General features: G+C 36.7%; 1 protein-coding gene across 1 annotated transcript in view; it reads right to left on the reverse strand.

The window, feature by feature from the left end:
- Positions 1-1,264: 1,264 nt before the first annotated feature.
- The window catches only part of Dapp1 (dual adaptor of phosphotyrosine and 3-phosphoinositides 1), a 50,201-nt gene continuing 33,310 nt past the window's right edge, over positions 1,265-18,155 (reverse strand). Inside the window, exons 5-9 of the mRNA XM_005325755.4 lie at positions 9,718-9,765; positions 8,082-8,144; positions 7,192-7,277; positions 4,511-4,598; positions 1,265-2,880 (exon numbers count right to left, since the gene is read on the reverse strand). Coding sequence (XP_005325812.1) covers positions 2,812-2,880; positions 4,511-4,598; positions 7,192-7,277; positions 8,082-8,144; positions 9,718-9,765 — 354 coding nt within the window. The 3' untranslated portion in view covers positions 1,265-2,811. The remainder of the gene's footprint in view (positions 2,881-4,510; positions 4,599-7,191; positions 7,278-8,081; positions 8,145-9,717; positions 9,766-18,155) is intronic.

Below are 18,155 nucleotides of genomic sequence, written 5' to 3' on the forward strand. Positions count from 1 at the left end.
CCATGACCTGCACACCCAACTCATTCTCTTGCATGTCACAGGGTGGAGGAAGATGATCCTGCTCCACTGAGTGTCCTGATAGTGATTCTGGAATGGGGCTGCTTTCCCTCAGAAACAGTACTGGACTTTCCATCCACGGGGGTGACTCTACTGCTCTGGAGGGAACTTTGCTCCTGTGTACCAAGATTCTCCCAGAGGGAATTCTGAGAATAACTGCTAATGCTTTGACAGTGTCCTGGGGCACTTCATTTTAGATAAGCACATACCATTAGCAGATGGGGCCTCACATGGGCACCTCACTCACTGTTCTCCATATCCCCCTGCTCTGATCTGCATTGGCACAAACATCTTCCCTGGTTTTGGATTTGGAGAAATAGCTGAGGACCCCTCACCCAGCTCCTCTCAGGAGTTGGAAGTTCAGCCTCTTTAGGAAGTTAAAATTTCACTTCAGACCTCTTATTCTACTCTGCAATAGCGGTATAATACATTATTATATATTTCAAGTAGACTTAGTGTTACTCCCATAACTGGCAACAGAAGTTGTTCTTTAATAAGGCCCAGAGCGCATATAGGTTGACCCCATACAGCTTATTCTAGGGAAGGGATTGTTATAACACTTTGAGAAATCTCTTCCAGATCATTTGGAGAAATATCAGATAAAGATAACCCATTTAGGAGACTGCAGAGAAGAATCTTACCTGGTCCTAAGTGCTTAGTGGATATATGCGTTAACTCCCCATGTCAGAACCTACCACAAATGGTTTTGTTCTTATTGAAGCTTGCTTTCTATCATATAGCTTTGTGTACCTCTCTTATAGTGTTTATATTATTTACTTCTATGCACTGTCACCACATATCTGTTTATTGTCCTGTCCATAATTTAATTAAGAATTTCTGAAGGAATGAAACTATCTCTTTTTTTTTCTTTATGTTATTAGGGATTAAACCCAGGGGTGCTTAACCCCTGAGCAACATTCTCAGCCCTTTTTATTTTTTATTTCTTTATAATTTTGAGACAGGATCTCACTAAGTTGCTGAAGCCCTCGTTAAGTTGTTGAGGCTGGCTTTGAACTTGTGATCCTTCTGTGTCAGCCTCCTGAGTTGCTGGTATCATAGGCATGCAGCATCACACCCAGCAGGACTGAAACTACCTCTTCAACTTCCAGTCTTTTGTGGCTCATAGTTTAACTTCAGTATAATTGCTTTGTGATATTTATCAATTGTATTTCTTTTAAATTTCAAAGACTAAAAATGTGCTACTACATGAACAGCAAAATTGTGCTTTTATTTATTAAACAGAAACAAAGAATATAAATAAACATGGTATGTTTTACAAAAAGCAAAATCAATATTACCTACACAAAGCAACACCCTCGTTTTTAAGAAAACCATACAAGAGATGTATAGTATACATCTATAGATGTATAGATGTATATGAGAGTTATTTGATACTACTTTGCAAACTTGACATAATACATTTTAACTTGACATCTATTTTATCCAGTATAATACAAACATGAAATACATTAAAAACCTTGTTGAAACATACAATATGTACTGCAATTTCCAAGTCTTAAATGCTTAAATAATAGAGGGAACTTGGTTAACAAGGTATCCCTTGGGACTGCAAGAGCAGTGTTATATCATACCTTTGCACCATAAACTTCTGCCTCAAAAAGCAGGATCGATAAAGATATTAGAAAAAGTTAGAATCTGCTTATGAACTCTGGACACCAGCATTTCATTCTCACTTAAGTCTTCTTACTCTGCTTTGCGACAGCTGTGTAACACGTTATTATATATTTCATGTAGATTTAGTGTTACTCCCTCAACTGGCAATAGAAGTTGCTCTTTTAGTAAGGCCCAGGGGGCTTAGAAGTTAACCCTATATAGCTCATTATAGGAAAGGGACTGTTATAACACACTTTGAGAAATCTCTTCCAGATCATTTGGAGAAATGTCAGATAAAGATAACCCACTGCTTACATGTCCTCTATTATTATTATAGATAAAATAATAATTATTATGAACTACAAGTTATCTACCACTTTGTTACCCTTCCTCAATTTATGTGTTTTCATGCTTCAAAATGTTTCCCCCAAAATGATCAAGTGATGTTTTTAAATTGTATCTTCATGTACCTTTATTGTCCCACATAATTGCCCATAGGACATTTAGTTCTCATAGTTTTATCATTAGAAGTGAAAGACACACTAGATTTCTAAGGCTTTTAAAAGAGAAAATAAATTCAATAAGCAGGTTCCATTTTAGTTTTGGAAACAGTTTTTGACTTTTGTATAAAGAACAAAAAAGCAAAAAACAACCTCTCCTTCAAAAAATCCTTGGTGTCTGCTATCTCCATATACTTTATAAAGAAGCTGTCTAAGCTTTCCAAACATACGACTGTTTACTTCCTGCATAATAGCACAACTTCGAGGTCAGTGAGCTGACCTTGACCCAGAGTGGAACTCGACAACTCATGTCAGCAAGCGTGGGGGCTACTTGGAGTAAAGACAAAAATCCCTTCATCTTGCATTATGTGTTCTGAGAGTGAGCAGACCTGGAGGTGGGGGTCCATTGATTTCTCTCAGAACAATTGCTTCAGTGTGCTGGACATGGCCACATCTTGGAACGGCAGCAGTTTCCCAAGAGTCTGTGAACATGGTATATGGGTCCTGGTCAGTATCTGCTTTTGATTTGCTTTTGAAGAAAAATCCTTGGTCAGCTTTCATCTGAATCCTGCTATGTATCACAGTACCAGGGAGCATTCCACCTTGCTCAGGGCCAAGGCCACTCTTTGGTGAGAAAGATCTATTTAAAGATGAATGACTGAGATCGGATTGTGCTTTCCTCTCGATTGAGCTGTTTTCTGATTTGTGACTGAAATAAAACACATGTGTATCTATTATAAAGTGATATCAAGAATAATCTCTGAAGTATTAAATAAGACATGCTGATTAGTAAAGAAGCCACGTAACTATAAATTATCACGCCCCACTCCCTGCATTAATCTGTATTTTTCCCAGGAGACATTTATAAAGCGGTTGCTAGAAAGCACAATTTTGGAATTAGTCTAAAACTTACAATAATCTATAAAATGCAACACTACTCAATGGATCAAAAAGGGTGATAAAAATCTAAAATTGTTGATATGGAAAGATGTTTATAATATATTGCTAAGTGGAATGAATAAATAATACCAGAGAATGGTTAAATTTTGTTTTAAAATATTTGCACAGGGAGAAATCTGAAAATGTGCATTTGATACATTTTTACTTTAATTTGTGTATAATGATTATGTGTCACTTGGATAGTAAAGATAAGAAATTAATTCATATCTGAACAAAGGTTTCATAAGGCAAAGTATTTCCTTGCTGAATATCAAATACATTGGAACAATCTCAAAATAAGTGGCATATTAGTTTAGATTTCAAACTGAAAAAATTACCAAGAGCAGAAATCCCAGTATCTAGAAAGGCCTATCCAACAAGATTCTCAGATATGAGGAAACACCTATCAGATGATTTTTTGGGGGTAGGGGGTACCAGAGATTGAACTCAGGGACACTCAACCATGGAGCCACATCTCCAGCCCTATTTTTTGTATTTTATTTAGAGACAGGGTCTCACTGAGTTGCTTAGCACCTCACCATTGCTGAGGCTGACTTTGAACTCATGATCCTCCTGCCTCAGCCTACCAAGCCTTACAGGTGTGTGCCACAGTACCAGGCCTATTAAATAATTTCACACACATAAATAATAATTAGGAAACAAGTGTTTCACTTTTTAAAACATCAAAGATTTTAATTGGTATGCTGTAGGTTGGTATGTTTAAGTGTGTCCCTAAAAGATCTATATGAAAAGGCTTGGTCCCCAGGGTGGCAATATTAAGAGGTGATGGAACCTTTAAGAGGTGGGGCTTAGTGGGAGGCTTGTGGGTCAGGAGTGTGCTGCCCTTGGAAGGAAATACTGGTTGCCTGGAGTGAGTTTTCACAAAAGCAAGTTGATATAAATGTCTGAGCCTGGCTGACCTTTGTCACTCTCTGACTTCCTTTTTGGCAATCTGATTTTTCTTTCTCTTCATAAGTAATTGCCTAAAGTATTTTGCTATAACAAAAAAAATGGATTCATACATGGTATTTATAGGAAAATTTCTGACCATTTGGAAGAATTTTTAGCTAGAGAAATAAGTCAGCTTTCCTCACTGAGGCATTCTGGTCCCAGATGCTCTCCTTCTGACAAACCTGGACTAATCTGCACACCTTAAAGGCAAAGTGACAGATGCTGGGGCACTAGGGAAGGCTCTAGGGTTGAGATTCAAATAAGCTCTTTCTTTTTACAATCATGTCTCCATCTTTTTTTCTGTCCCCCAGAGAAGAAACAGACTATTCCATAAGCCTGCAAATGACATCCCTTAGATTCTTGGGAATAGTCTGACTCAACAGAAATACGTTTGAAATCCTCAACATCATTTCTCGGGACTGAACACTTAAAGACTTTTTATAACTCACCAATTTCCATCGTAATATTTTGATCCATTCATCCGCTTCTACTCCTGTCTTTGCACAGAGATAAAATGTCCTGAATGGAAATACTAAGCTGATAAGACAAAATAAAGAATGTTAGCTACTCCAGGTGGTAGATTGAATATGTATTAGTGGAACACTAATTAGAATATTCCAAAAGAAAAAAGCATTGATAAAGGACCTGAGTAAGAAGTAACTTGAAGAACTAGTATAGACAGAGCTATAGCTGCCAACAAACTGCAGAAACATGTAGGAAGTTGTAGATTCATATTATCGTTATAGGCAAGGTTTATATTCTCCAATGAGACTTCAAAAAAGAGGGAAAAACTATGTCCAGGCTGCCCCAGCTCCTTCACTATACATATCTTGAACTGAACACACAGTACAGGCTTATATATAACACTTGTGTGTCAACTGGGTTCTTAGATGATTCAGAACCTGTGATATGATTCAAAGAATACGCAAGACAGATGAGAGTACGCGGAAAGAACTCCTTTGTGGTAGCTAGCTTTAATGAGGAAACCCCTGTCTTCAGTGGATGTAGGCAGTTATTTGGGAGAGGAAAAGAGACAATAAAGCTCCTCAACTAGCCTATTTCTGACCCTGAGTTAACGTCTACTGGAAGGAAGTTAAACTTTCCTACTGACACAGAGGACTATTTCTAAATATGTAGTAATTCATCATTTGATTGTCTTTGATTATACAGTCAAAATCACTGGCATGATAAGGGCTAGCCCTAACTTATATCTTGCCCATCCTTCCTGAACATTCAGTCTAGATGAAAAATACTAAGATCATTTGTGAAAAAAAGGCTTGAGCTAAAAATTCAGAAGGTTTCTATTATCCTAAAGCCCAACTAACATATTTTGCTGACACCAATAATTAATGCTGAGTAGTAAGAGTCTGTGTGTAGAAGGCAAAACCTTATGTGAGATTCAGTTAAGGAGTGAGTAGACATTGCAGGGGGAGGGGGTGATACTGGTATTGTACACACTCTGTGAAACTGATTTCTAGAATTGTCATTGATACTCTTTGTGGGAGACCCTTAGGTACCCATTAATACAGATAATTTTCTTCATGCTAACAGAACCCCAGGCAATGAATCCTAAACGGTCAGTTATGATTATGCTCTCACTTTCCTAGCCTTCCCTGATGCTAGGGATGATGATGATGATGGCCCCATTGTGGCCAGTGAATTATAAGGGGAAGTCTATAGGGAACTTTCTGGAGAAAGATTGGCTTTCCTGGTACAAAGGGACAGATGTAACCTTACATCATTCCTACATCTTTCTTCAGATCTATGAAAACAAGTGGCCTAAATTTGGAGTAGCCACTTGACTCTGAAGTAGCCATCATGAGGAAAGGCCAAGAGAACTGCAAAGACACTGGACTTGGCCTTGCTGTGGAAGCTGCCTGCTTCTCCATTTCCTGTTACATGAGAAAAATAAAACTCTGCTAGCTCATATGGCACCTTTATGCAAATTTTTAAAAAGATATCTATTGCTGGTTGATATTATAGAATTACCATGAGTTTTGTCAGGTGTGATAATGACAGTATTGTTCTGCAGATAACATGTTTATTCTCAGAAGATACATACTTAAGCTTTTAGCCATGATGTTTACAATTGGTTCAGGGGGAAAAAAGTGATAAATATAACAAAACATTGATGAATCTAGGTAAAGAGTATACATGTCTTCCAACTTAAGTATACACGAACAACTTGAAGATATAAATTGGTAAAAATTAAAACACTCCTTCTCAAGATACTTTATTTCTTCCAGTTAGAAAAAGTTCATAATATGCTAATATTAGAACAAAACATTTTTGTGCAATTGCCATAAATTGTAATAATAAAATAAGTTGCCCATCATTGGAGTCAACAAAATTATATTAAAATTTTGGAGGAAAACCTGAAAGAAAGAAAGCTAAGTTGTGAATAGCCAGGTGTGCCTATAATCCAGGGAGGGTGAGGCTGAATCAGGAAGAATGCAAGTTTGAGGTCAGTTTGGGTAATTTAGCAAAAATTCTGTCTCAAAATTTAAAAAAGGGTTGAAGGTATAGCTCACTGGTGGAGTGCTTGCCTAGTTAGTGCATGTTATGGTTCTGGATTTAATCCCCAGTACAAACAAACAAAAAAATGTGAATGTTCACAATGCAGAATTTATATCATATATGTTATGGCACACAGCCAAACCCAGGCCACTTGCGAATTTGTGTATGTGGGTGGGGAGGGGTGTCGAGGATTGAACTCAGGGGTACTTGGCCTCTGAGCCACATCCACAGTCCTATTTTGTATTTTACTTAAAGACAGGGTCTCACTGAATTGCTTAGCATCTTGCTTTTGCTGAGGCTGGCTTTGAGGCTGGCTTTGAACTTGCGATCCTCCTGTCTCAGCCTCCAGAGCCGCTGGGATAACAGGTGTGCACCATGGCGCCCGGCTCTGCCAATTTGTTTAGACCTCTTTACGTGAGGTAATATTTTACACAGATGAAAGCAGGCCTAACATGTATGCACTGTCTGATGGTGAATCCACATCCCTCAGTTCCACACGTAAGGAGACATTAAGTCATACAGCTTTTTATTCCTGAGCTAAAATAAGTGTCTGAAAAGAAGACTTTTAAAAACATTTCCTTTATAAAAAGAAAAGAAAGAAAAACCAACTTACCAAAAACAGTTTACCCTTTCCTGTGAATAATCAAATTGAACAGCTGAACATTCCCTTAGGTCTAGGATCCGAATTGGCTCTGGAGACTTAAAAAATAAAACAGAAAGAGCAACCTACGTCATCATAAAAATAATCACATCAATCCGTCCATCATTTATCATCTAATCAGACTTATTAGAATAATATGTACTCCATGTTTGTATAAATATATCATGTATAACTAAAAAGAACAAATTTTAAAAATAAAGACTTCCACCAGGTACAACTGTCAGTTTTTTTTCTCTAAGAGGACTGATATATATAATATATATATATATATATATATATATATATATATAAGACGTTTGAAGGAAAGTTACCCACCCCTCTGGTTTTAGAATTAGCCTTTCATGAAAGTAAGCATTAAGAAGAAAGACATTGCCTCTATCAACTTACATTTGACAGAGATGGATTTTTACCCATGGAAGGGAGTGTTATTTTTCTCTCTTTTAAAACTTTTACTTTCTCAGAAATTTTTTATAAAGAAAGTGAGAAGAAATAAAATAATCTTAAATTGGCATAATAAAATGGGCATGGGAATGGACATATTTTAATAAACAGAGAAATTGCTGGAGAGTGATAGTTAACAAATTGTGGCAAAAGAAAAATTCTGTTACCCTACACAGAAGGAATTATGTGCCCTAGAGAACAATAGTTCAGCCAGGGCAACAGGGAAACTCTGGGATACACGTCTTGTCTTTGCAAAAGAACTCTATTCATATCAGGAATCGGGAACTCATCTCCAATCATTTATTGTTTCAGGTGGACAGAAGGAGAATTTCAGGGATTTTTAAAGGCAGATGTTCCTTTTATCTAAAGAGTTGGTTTTTAAAGAAAAATATGTATCTCACCATCTGGTCTTTGAAGTATTTCAGTTCATTTCTGTGCAAAGTGAACCATCTTGTTTTCCAGGTCTGAGGGAAAAAAAAAAATTAAAACTTACAGGTTTTGAGTACAGGAATGCAATATCTGAACTAGATAGTTTACTTTTAGTTTTGAAGTATCTAGAAGATTAGACCAAAATAAATCTGAAAATTATTGTGTGTCTGAGAAAATATTTTCAAAATATCTAATACATAATTAAAATTGATTCCATGCATTAAGTTCATAAAGAAGGCAGGGAAATTATTAGCCTATTTAAACAAAAAAGATGTAGCCTCTCATAAATATTCAAGATGATTATAACAAGCAACTAAAATTTCTATATTATTAACTTTTATAATAGAAATAGATAACATTTTTGAGCACTTTCTGTGAAATACATACTATTCTTTTTTAATATTTATTTTTTAGTTGTAGTTGGACACAATAACTTTATTTTATTTATTTACTTTTACGTGGTGCTGAGGATTGAACTCAACATGTACTTACATTAAATATTATATGTTTTTTTTTTTTGGGGGGGTGCTGGGGATTGAACCCAGGGCCTTGTGCATGTGAAGCAAGCACTTGACTGAGCTATATCCCCAGCCCTAAATATTATATATTATTTATACATATATTAAATGTATTTAATTACATATGTATATATGTATGCATATATACATATATATGTGTATGATTGTGTATGTGTGTGTATACAATCCTCATTTAACAGCCAATCCACATATAACAATGCCAAATATTATTTTTTGTCTTACAAATAAGCCAATTAAAGTTTGGAAAACTCAAACCACATGAAAATATAAACCTTGCCTAAGAATTCTATGGCAAAACTGTTGCTGCCACTGTCACCTTCTTCTCTACTAACAGAATCCTTATACATTCTGGGTGGCAATGTAACTAGTTAAAAGAAATAACACGATTTAAGAATAAATATGCTCAAATGTGAATATCCTCGGTCTTCAGGAAACATCCAACCTAGTAGGGACACAAACAAATGTTTAGGTTGGATTCAAGCAAACCAGTACCCCTAAAAAAGAGGCTAAGTGTCCCTACTCTGATATATAAAGGAGCAGACGCAGTCCCTTCATGAAGGTCTCTATGATGCACTAACATGAGATAGAAGACAATCACAGAAATGGGGGACAATTGCATACAATAAACTTATAAAGCTCTAAATTATGTTTTCTTTGGGATTTTAAAATAGTTTTATTATCGTCAGTGATGTTTTGGGCCTACCTTTAGTCCACATTTCATATAATTTTGACTTCTTGGTTAGAAAAAAGGAAAGAACAGAAGCATTCTGCCTTATCATACATACCACCTCTATCCGCTCTCATTCCATTAAAAGGATGACATGGCTTCTGGTGTATTCATTGTAGAAAACCAATGCAAGGCTTTCTAAGAGAATAAGCAAGTAGTTTTTCCAGAATTTTGACTAATCAGTCATAAAAGTGAACTCTTTCAAATAGGAAAAACTATAAGTGGGTCAAAATGAGTTGGCAATTATGCTGTTTAAAAAAGGACTGTCAAAATGAGAATTGAGTCTGTGAGACATGTTCTCCTGCTTTGTGGCTGGCATGAGCAAAAAACGCACTTCCTTACCTTGACGAGGCCCCCCTGTTTGGTGAGGTAGCCTTCTTTGGTACCCAGCTGAAAAAGAAAGAAGCACTAAGTGAAGTGCAGAACAGTCACAGCATGATGTCTGTCTCTCTATTACTGCCTTATTATGAATAAAGAACAAGTCTGCCTTTGATCCTTAAATGATGGGCTTTCATTCTTCCACCAGGCACTTGAAAATCTTCCACATCCTGTCAGAGATTGTTTAGGCTGGATCATTTGGTGTAATTTTATAGCAACAGGCAAGTAGGGAAAGGCTCTCTGCTAACTGCAGCTAGCAATTTGCAAATAATAAAGCACATCTTTTCACTTATAAAAGTCGGCATTGTGGAAGCGTGCTATGTGTAACCCAGCAGCTTATACTGTTGCAGGAGAATTAGCACTAAACACGCATTTGCCTATCGATGGTCAACCATAGTGGGCCCTCCTTATCCACCGGTTTCACATCCTCAGGTTCAACCACAAATTGAGTGTATCTGGAAAAAAAAAAATTGTCTGTACTGAACATACACAGAATTTTTTCTTGTCATTATTCCCTACATAATACATTTTAACGATTTACATAGTGTTTATGTTGTATTCAATATTACATCATCTAAGATGATTTAAAGTCCATGGGAGGATGTGCATAAGTTATATGCAAATACTATGCCATTTTATATAACAGACTTGGGCATCTGAGGATATTTGTATCCATGGAGATCATGAAACCCTTCCCCACAGGTATGGAGAGATGACTGCACTTTTTGGAAACTGGGTTAAGAAAAGTAAAAGGATTTCTTTACTTTGGGGTTTCCCAGGGTGTGCATTATACTAATATGCTTTGTAAATTTTAAAGAAGGAACCTCAGAAGTAGCATTTCCAACATTTATTTTTATCACATATTTTTCCCATCTCCACGTTTTCCTACTTTCTCCAAAAAAATTTTTTATTTTTTTATACCAGGGATCGAACCTCCAGGGGCATGTAATCATTGAGCCACATTGAGCCCAGCCTTTATTATTATTTTAAGATACGGTCTAACTAAGTTGCTCACGTTGACTTTTTTTAATATCTATTTTTCAGTTTTCGGTGGACACAACATCTTTATTTTATTTTTTTTTATGTGGTGATGAGGATTGAACCCAGAGCCCCGCGAATGGCAGGCGATCACGCTACCGCTTGAGCCACATCCCCAGCCCACTCAGGCTCACTTTAAACTTGTGATCCTCCTGCCTCAGCCTCCCAAGCCACTGGGATTACAGACATGTACCTCTGTGCATGGCTGCAAACCATTTCTTAAGGCTCATATCTATGGAATAGATATGCAGGAGTGCAGATTTATTCACACCTGATTTATTCAAAAGGGATTTGAAGTGGGAATGAGTCATTTCTTTTAACTCACATATTACTAAATCAATACCAAATGTTACCTAAAACTTATGAAATATAATGAACAATCAGGGACTGCATGAATAGATATCTGCATGAGACAAGGAACCTTAAATCAAGAAATTAATTCATAAATTCCTGATGAAACTAGATTTCTCATAGGATGTTTTGCCTAATATGATCTTATGTTAGAGTGCTCGCCTAGCACAGGTGGGACCCGGGTTCGATCCTCAGCACCACATTAAAAATAAAGGCATTGTGTTGTGTCCATCTACACCTAAAAAATAAATATTAAAAAAAGAGGTTTTTTTTTTTTTTTTTTTTTTTTAAACAAAACAAAACAAAAACTGGGAAATGACTAGGTTGATGTCAAGGTTCTTTTTATGGGAGTTTCCAGACTATTTTTTTCCTGAGATGAATTTTGCCTACCGAATAAAAAGAGGAACAACTACCAACCACAGTACAAAGAATTAAAGCAAGAAATAATATCCAGTGACTTTTAAAAGTGCTGTGGCATAAAAGTAAGGATGGACTTCCCAGGTGTTCATTTAAACAATGCTCAACAATATAGATGAATTTGATATCATATAATCAATATTATTTATTTTGATGTTAAGGAAATTGATCCAATTGAATTGAGTTTAGGTATATAGGGCAATGGCAAAAATTACCATTTGGGGGTAGTTGCAGGTTACTCTCTATAGAATTAAAATAATTAAGGGCAAATTGTTATGTAAAAGACCTTAATGTAATTATTCACTGATATCAAGCTAAGGAATAGTGCTGTTCCCTTATCTTACCTCCACCCAAATAATATGCTATAAGTCTAGCATTTTTTCTATGGTTTTGATAAGTGGAAGACTACCAATTGAAGAGCTGAGAATATTAATTTTATTCCAGGGTCTCATATTATAAGAAATGAAATAATTATATAGAAGATTTGTCTTTAAAAAAATTTTGATCTATAACAAAAAAGATGTTTATAAGAACATCTTTCCCAAGTTGGAAACAAGCTTAATGTTTAAAAATACAGGATCAGCCTTTCTGACTACCTTCTTTAAAAAGCCATGGGTCGGGGGTGGAGCAAGCAGGCAGCAGTGTGAGTGTGTGGTGGCACATGTGCACCTTTATGGAGGGTGGTAGAGCCCAGGCAGTGTACAGGGAATATTTTTGTGAATGATGGTGGTGATGGGTCAGCAGCAGCTTGGAGGGAAGTGTTAAAGCCCAGCAGGGTGAGGAGAGCTTCTGCTCAAAGTGGTGAAGGTGGTAGATGGTGCACAGTTTTAGAGACAAGTCATGGAGTGCATGTGCAGTGAGGGCAGGGATGGCATTGGCCTGGAACTGGGTGTTAGAGCCTGAGTTGGGTGAGCAGGGTGTCCAAGTAGGGTCATGGGTAAAAGCATCAGCAATTGGAGATCGCTTCCATTCAGTTGATTATCATAGAAGTAAATGTATAGAGGATAATGGGGTCAATATTCCTCACTGTGGGACAAGGTTATTATAATATGAAAAAGGAAAAAACTAGAATGAGTTTCGTGGTACTGGATTAGGATTGAAGGTACTGGTATGAACCCATGGAAGGTGAGTGGATATATGGACAGATGAATAGATAGGTAGATATAGACCAAAAAAAGTGCGTGTGGATTCATATGTAGATGCATGCATATTTTCCCTTTTCATTAAGTGTTAGCAGAATGACACTGCAATGAAAATAAGCAGATACTGCTCAAATGTTGATTTCTAAAGCACCACTTTGCAGAGAAAGGAACAAGTTTTTTTCTTTCTTTCTTTCTTTCTTTTCTATTGAGAATTAGCTGGTTCCAGAGCTGGAAACAAGGAAAATATGTCTGGAACATCCTGCTGTATCAGAAAGTTATAAAAGCATTTTGAGACCATATGAACACAGAAGTCATCTTGAAAGCCTAGGGAAATTTAAAGGATCAAAATAAATAAGCATAGTCATGATTATAATCTATCAATACAAAAGGATTGGATAAATGTGGAAAATAAAAATATTTCCCTTACAGTATAATAACAGTTAATATCAGAGACTTGCCATTTGTTGATATCACTGTAATAATTAAAACAGCAAAGAAACATCAATAAATACTAAAATTGGTAGATAAAATTTTGATGAGGAGTAGGATATTTGTATAGTCTCCAAAACCTCCACAAATATTTATTAATAAAAAAGGGGGGAAATGATTTTAAAGTGAAGAAATGTTAAGTGCATACATTGCTTAAGTCTTCCAACACCCACCTTAATAGGACAAACTGAAATTGTATCCATGTGAGAGTTTGCAATGAGAAGCACAAAGCATCCTTCTTGTGGTATTTCTATCAAAAATACAGAACTCAAATCTCAGATGATTCAGTGTCAGATAAACCAAAATTGAGGAACAGTTCACAAAGTAACTGACCTTTAATTTTCAAAAACGTCAACGACATGAAGTCAAGGAAAAACTGAGGAGATGTTTTGTATTGAAAAATACTCAAGAGATGGGACAAATGAGTGTAATTTGTAACTGTGTATTGAATCTTTTCCCTATAGAGAACCTTATGGAGAAAACCTTATAGAGAAACTTGAATGAGGTCTGTGAATAAAATGGTAGCACGGTATTAATGTTAATTTCCTAATTTGAATGGTTCTGTGTGATCATGTAGGTAAATGCCCTTATTTAGAGGAAATGTGCCATGGAAGTCTTCAGAGGAATGGGGTATCATGTAGTCAACTTAGTCTCCAATGGCTCAGGAAAAACAGAGTTTTTTGTACTATTCTTTTAATTATTCTGTAGGCTTGGAATGATTATAAAAAACAGAACATAAAAACATAATAGAGGAATTACTAAATAAATTGATGTACCAAAATAATGGAATATTAAAGAATTTTCTTAATGATGTTTTAGGAAACTATGTAAAGACATGAAAGCTGAACATAACATATAATTAAATAAGCATATTTATAACTACAATATAAAGCTCATTACATATATATACAATTATATATAATATAAAGCATATATATATATATATATATATATATATATATATATATATATATATAGAGAGAGAGAGAGAGAGAGAGAGAGAGAGAGAGAGAGCGCTAACATATGTGTTTGGAAGGACAAACAGCAAAATATTAAGTGTGAGAAAAACTTCACAGATTGAATGATAATACTGAAAAACACCAACATGCAAGGGAGATGCCTAAGAAGAGGAACTATAAAATGTGACAGAGATCACAAAATATAGAACAATGTTGCAGAAGCAAAGGAAACAACTTTTAGGAGAGAATTGTTTAAAATGTGAAATACCACAAAAGGGAAGCTAATGAAGCTAAAATTTTTATAAGACTTATTCTATGCCAGGAATTTGAAAGATTATCTCACTGACTCCCTACCAACATAACTACTTGACATTTCACATTTAACGTGTCCAACACAGAATTTCTCATTTCCATTTCCAAACTCAGTCCTCCCCTAGTCTTAGCTATATCAGGAAGTGGCAAGACTATTTACTCTGTTCCTCTTGAGTTCTTGTAACACATTCAATTCATCAGTATGTCTTGTCTCTTTTACCTTCAAAATACATCCTGAAGTTGACTAGTTCATACCCTTCACTGCACTTTAACTACTACTCTTATCCTCCTTCCGCAGGTTAATACCATCTCTTCCCTGAACTGCCTCTTGAAAGGTGTTCTTACTTAGTTCCCACTCCACTTTCCATGTACAGTGAGAAGGATCTTTTTTAAAAATTAAAAACTTAAGGAACATTTTAAAACTCTCTTATAATTTCTCATCAACACTTGGAACAAAAATCCTTTGCCACATGCTATGAAACATTTCATATTATGTAAAGGAGGAAAAATTGACATTTTAGATTTGACAATTCTTCATGAATTGCCCGATATTTAACCTCCATGATCCTTCCCATGATTGAGAAGCAATTTTCCATGGGTCTCTTATGTTTTTGTATGTCACAAAAGCATGGCACTAACATCCTTTTATTAAAGATCAATTTTTAAAAGTATGTTTGCATGACAGACAACCTTGGAAGACAGAAATAATATCTCCCTCAAAACCAAAAGTCAGACATGCTAGTGTTCATTATAAAAGATTTGGGTTCCCAAAGCTCAGGGTTCCTCTCCAATACACATATGTGTGTATAGTTATCACTTGGACCTTTTAATGTAGTCTTGTAGGAATTAGAATTCAGCACAGGTTAGAAGCTCAAATGCCAATATTCTGATGATGCTATTGCTGTAAGAAGCTACCGGCCTTTTCTCTGACCCAGAAGGCTTGTGTCATCTAGAAGCATCCATGAAACTGTGGCAGGCCAACTTGTTAGCTTACAAGTAGGATAAGGTCTTAGACTCTTCACAATTCTTGACACCCACGGATGCTAGTTGTGTCCCAAAGCATTGTGGCAACTAAAATAAAGTTTCACAAACTAGGTTGGGATGTACTGTTCTTTGAGAACATCATGGTCTTACAGGACCTGCTCCCCTCCATTGCCTCAATAATCTCATCTTCCACCACTTTATCTCTCTCCATCTAGGCATGTTTGCCTCCTTGTGGTCTCTGAAACACCACAGTGATAGTACAGTGATACAAACCTGTAATGCCAGTTACTTGGGAGACTGAGGTGGGAGGATCCCAAGTTCGAGGCTACACTCAGCAATTTAGTGAGGCCCTAAGCAACTTAGCAAGACCCAGTCTTAAAATAAAAAATAAAAAGACTGGGTATGTAGCTCAGTGTCAAAGCATCCCTGGGTTCAATTCCCAGTACTCGGGGATTGGGGGCGGGGGAGAAATGCTTCAAATAGAGTTCCTCCCTCAAGGTTTTGTCCTGTTTTCTCGGCCTACTGCACCATTTTCCCACGTTTGTTTGTCTGAGTAGTGAGGATGGAACCCAGGAGCCCTTTGATACTGAGTTACACCCCTGTCCATTTTTGTTTCATTAAGTTGGCCTTGAACTTTTGATCTAAGTGCCTCAGCTCCTGAATCACTGGGATGACAGATTGCACCTGGGATCATTGTCCGCATGTGTTGTTCCTTTCCGTGAAGCTTCTGCTCAAATGTGACCTCCTCAGAGAGGCCTCCCGGGTTTCCCTCTTTTCTCCTTGTCCTTTGTTTTGTGATGTATTCCCAACTAGAATGTGAACCCTTGCAGTGCGGGGCTTTGCCTCATCTATTGCCAAACTCTCAGTGTTGTATATATGGTAGGCACTTAAAAGATGCTTGTTTAGTTGGGCACAGTGGTGCATACCTATAATCCCAGTGACTTGACTTGGGAGGCTGAGGCAGGAGAATTGCAAGTTTGAGGTCAGCCTCAGCAACTTAACCAGGCCCTAAGCAACTTAGCAAGACCCTGTCTCAAAATAAAAAGTAAAATGGCCAAGGATGTGGCTTAGTGGTTAAAAAAAAAAACAAAACCCTGAGTTCAATCCCTAGTACAAAAAAAGAAAGAAAGAAAGAAAGAACTTGTTGAATAAATAAATTAATTAAATTAAACCTCATCTCAGAAACTCAATGCTTTGTTGGTATATGTGTGTGTGTGTGTGTGTGTGTGAGGGTTTAAACCCAGGGCCTCATTTATGCTAGGTAAGCTCTTGAGTACTGAGATACATCTGCATTACAATGCCTTGTTGTTTATATGTCATAAATAGTAATTTCCCCAAAGGCAGTTGCCAAAGAATGTTAACTTCATATAAGCACTTATATTTCTGGTCAGTGGGACATCTTTCATTTTTGCTTTAAGCAAGTTCTTTTTCCTGTAAATAGAATTTAATTCTCTACTTTCACTGACAGCTTGTGCAAGAACTGCATTTCCACAGGAGAAAGCAGAAGTCTGAAAACCCTCAGAGCTGTCAGATTGGAGGCAGAGGTGCATGATCCTATGGCTTTCTGGGGTAACCAGCAAAGATAAAAACTTTGTGTTCGGTATAAACAAGAATTCTAATCAGATCAGAACTCTTTCCACAGCCACACATGTACAGTCATCAAGGAGTCCACACTGGAGTAATGAGAGATGTTTCAGAATCCACTCAAAAGCCTTTTAGAGTTGTTGTTGTTGTTGTTGTTGTTTTGTCTGTATAAATGCACAATAAACCAGATGTGGTGGCACATGCCTATAATCCCAGCAGTTAGGGAGGCTGAGACAGGAGGATCACGAGTTCAAAGCCAGCCTCACCAAAAGTGAGGCACTAAGCAACTCAGTGAGAGCCTGTCTCTAAATAAAATATAAAAAAGGGCTAGGGATGTGGCTCAGTGGTTGAGTGCCCTTGAGTTCAATCCCTAGTACCAATAAATACATAAATAAACAAATAAATAAATGTACAATAAACTTCATGGGATTCTCATTAAATAGTGTGAGTTATCATTGTCACTGCCAATCAACCATTCACTACTATTTAAAAACTGCATTATACAAACTTTTCTGGGCAGGTGAATTCATCTTATAGTTGGAGCGAGCAAAGAATTAACAAGGCTTCCAGAATTTTATCTCAAGAGGCTTATTTTCACTAAGTATGCTGCATCTTGTGCTCACATCAACCCTTCAAAGGAGGAATTATCTGCATTTTACTGTTTGATAAAAGACACACATAGTAGGTCTTGATCTGGTTTTTACTTTCTTTTGACTTTAAGTTATTTATCGCCTTACTTTCCCAAGTGTTTCTAGTTCTGAGGATGGATACTTTCTTCCTCAACTGTAACAAAGTCAAAATATCTTTCTTGACCGATTTCTAGGATTTTTCTTTTTGAGAAGATGTGGCAGAGTAAGAAAAATGTAAAGAGTACCATGAACTGGCTGGGCTATAAAGCTCCAAAGAAGTATCAGGGTAGCTGGTGCACGACTGTATTCTCGATGGCTTCGGAGGCCGAGGCAGGAGGATTGCAAGTTCAAAGCCAGCCTCATCAACTTAGCAAGGCCCTGAGCAACTAAACGACATACTATTTGAAAATAAAAAATAGAAAGGGCCAGGGATGTGGCTCAGTGGTTAAGTGTCCCTGGGTCCAATCTCTGGCACCAAAATAAATAAATAAATAAAT

This window comes from Ictidomys tridecemlineatus, chromosome 9 (assembly GCF_052094955.1).
Source record: "Ictidomys tridecemlineatus isolate mIctTri1 chromosome 9, mIctTri1.hap1, whole genome shotgun sequence".
Lineage (NCBI taxonomy): Eukaryota > Metazoa > Chordata > Mammalia > Rodentia > Sciuridae > Ictidomys > Ictidomys tridecemlineatus.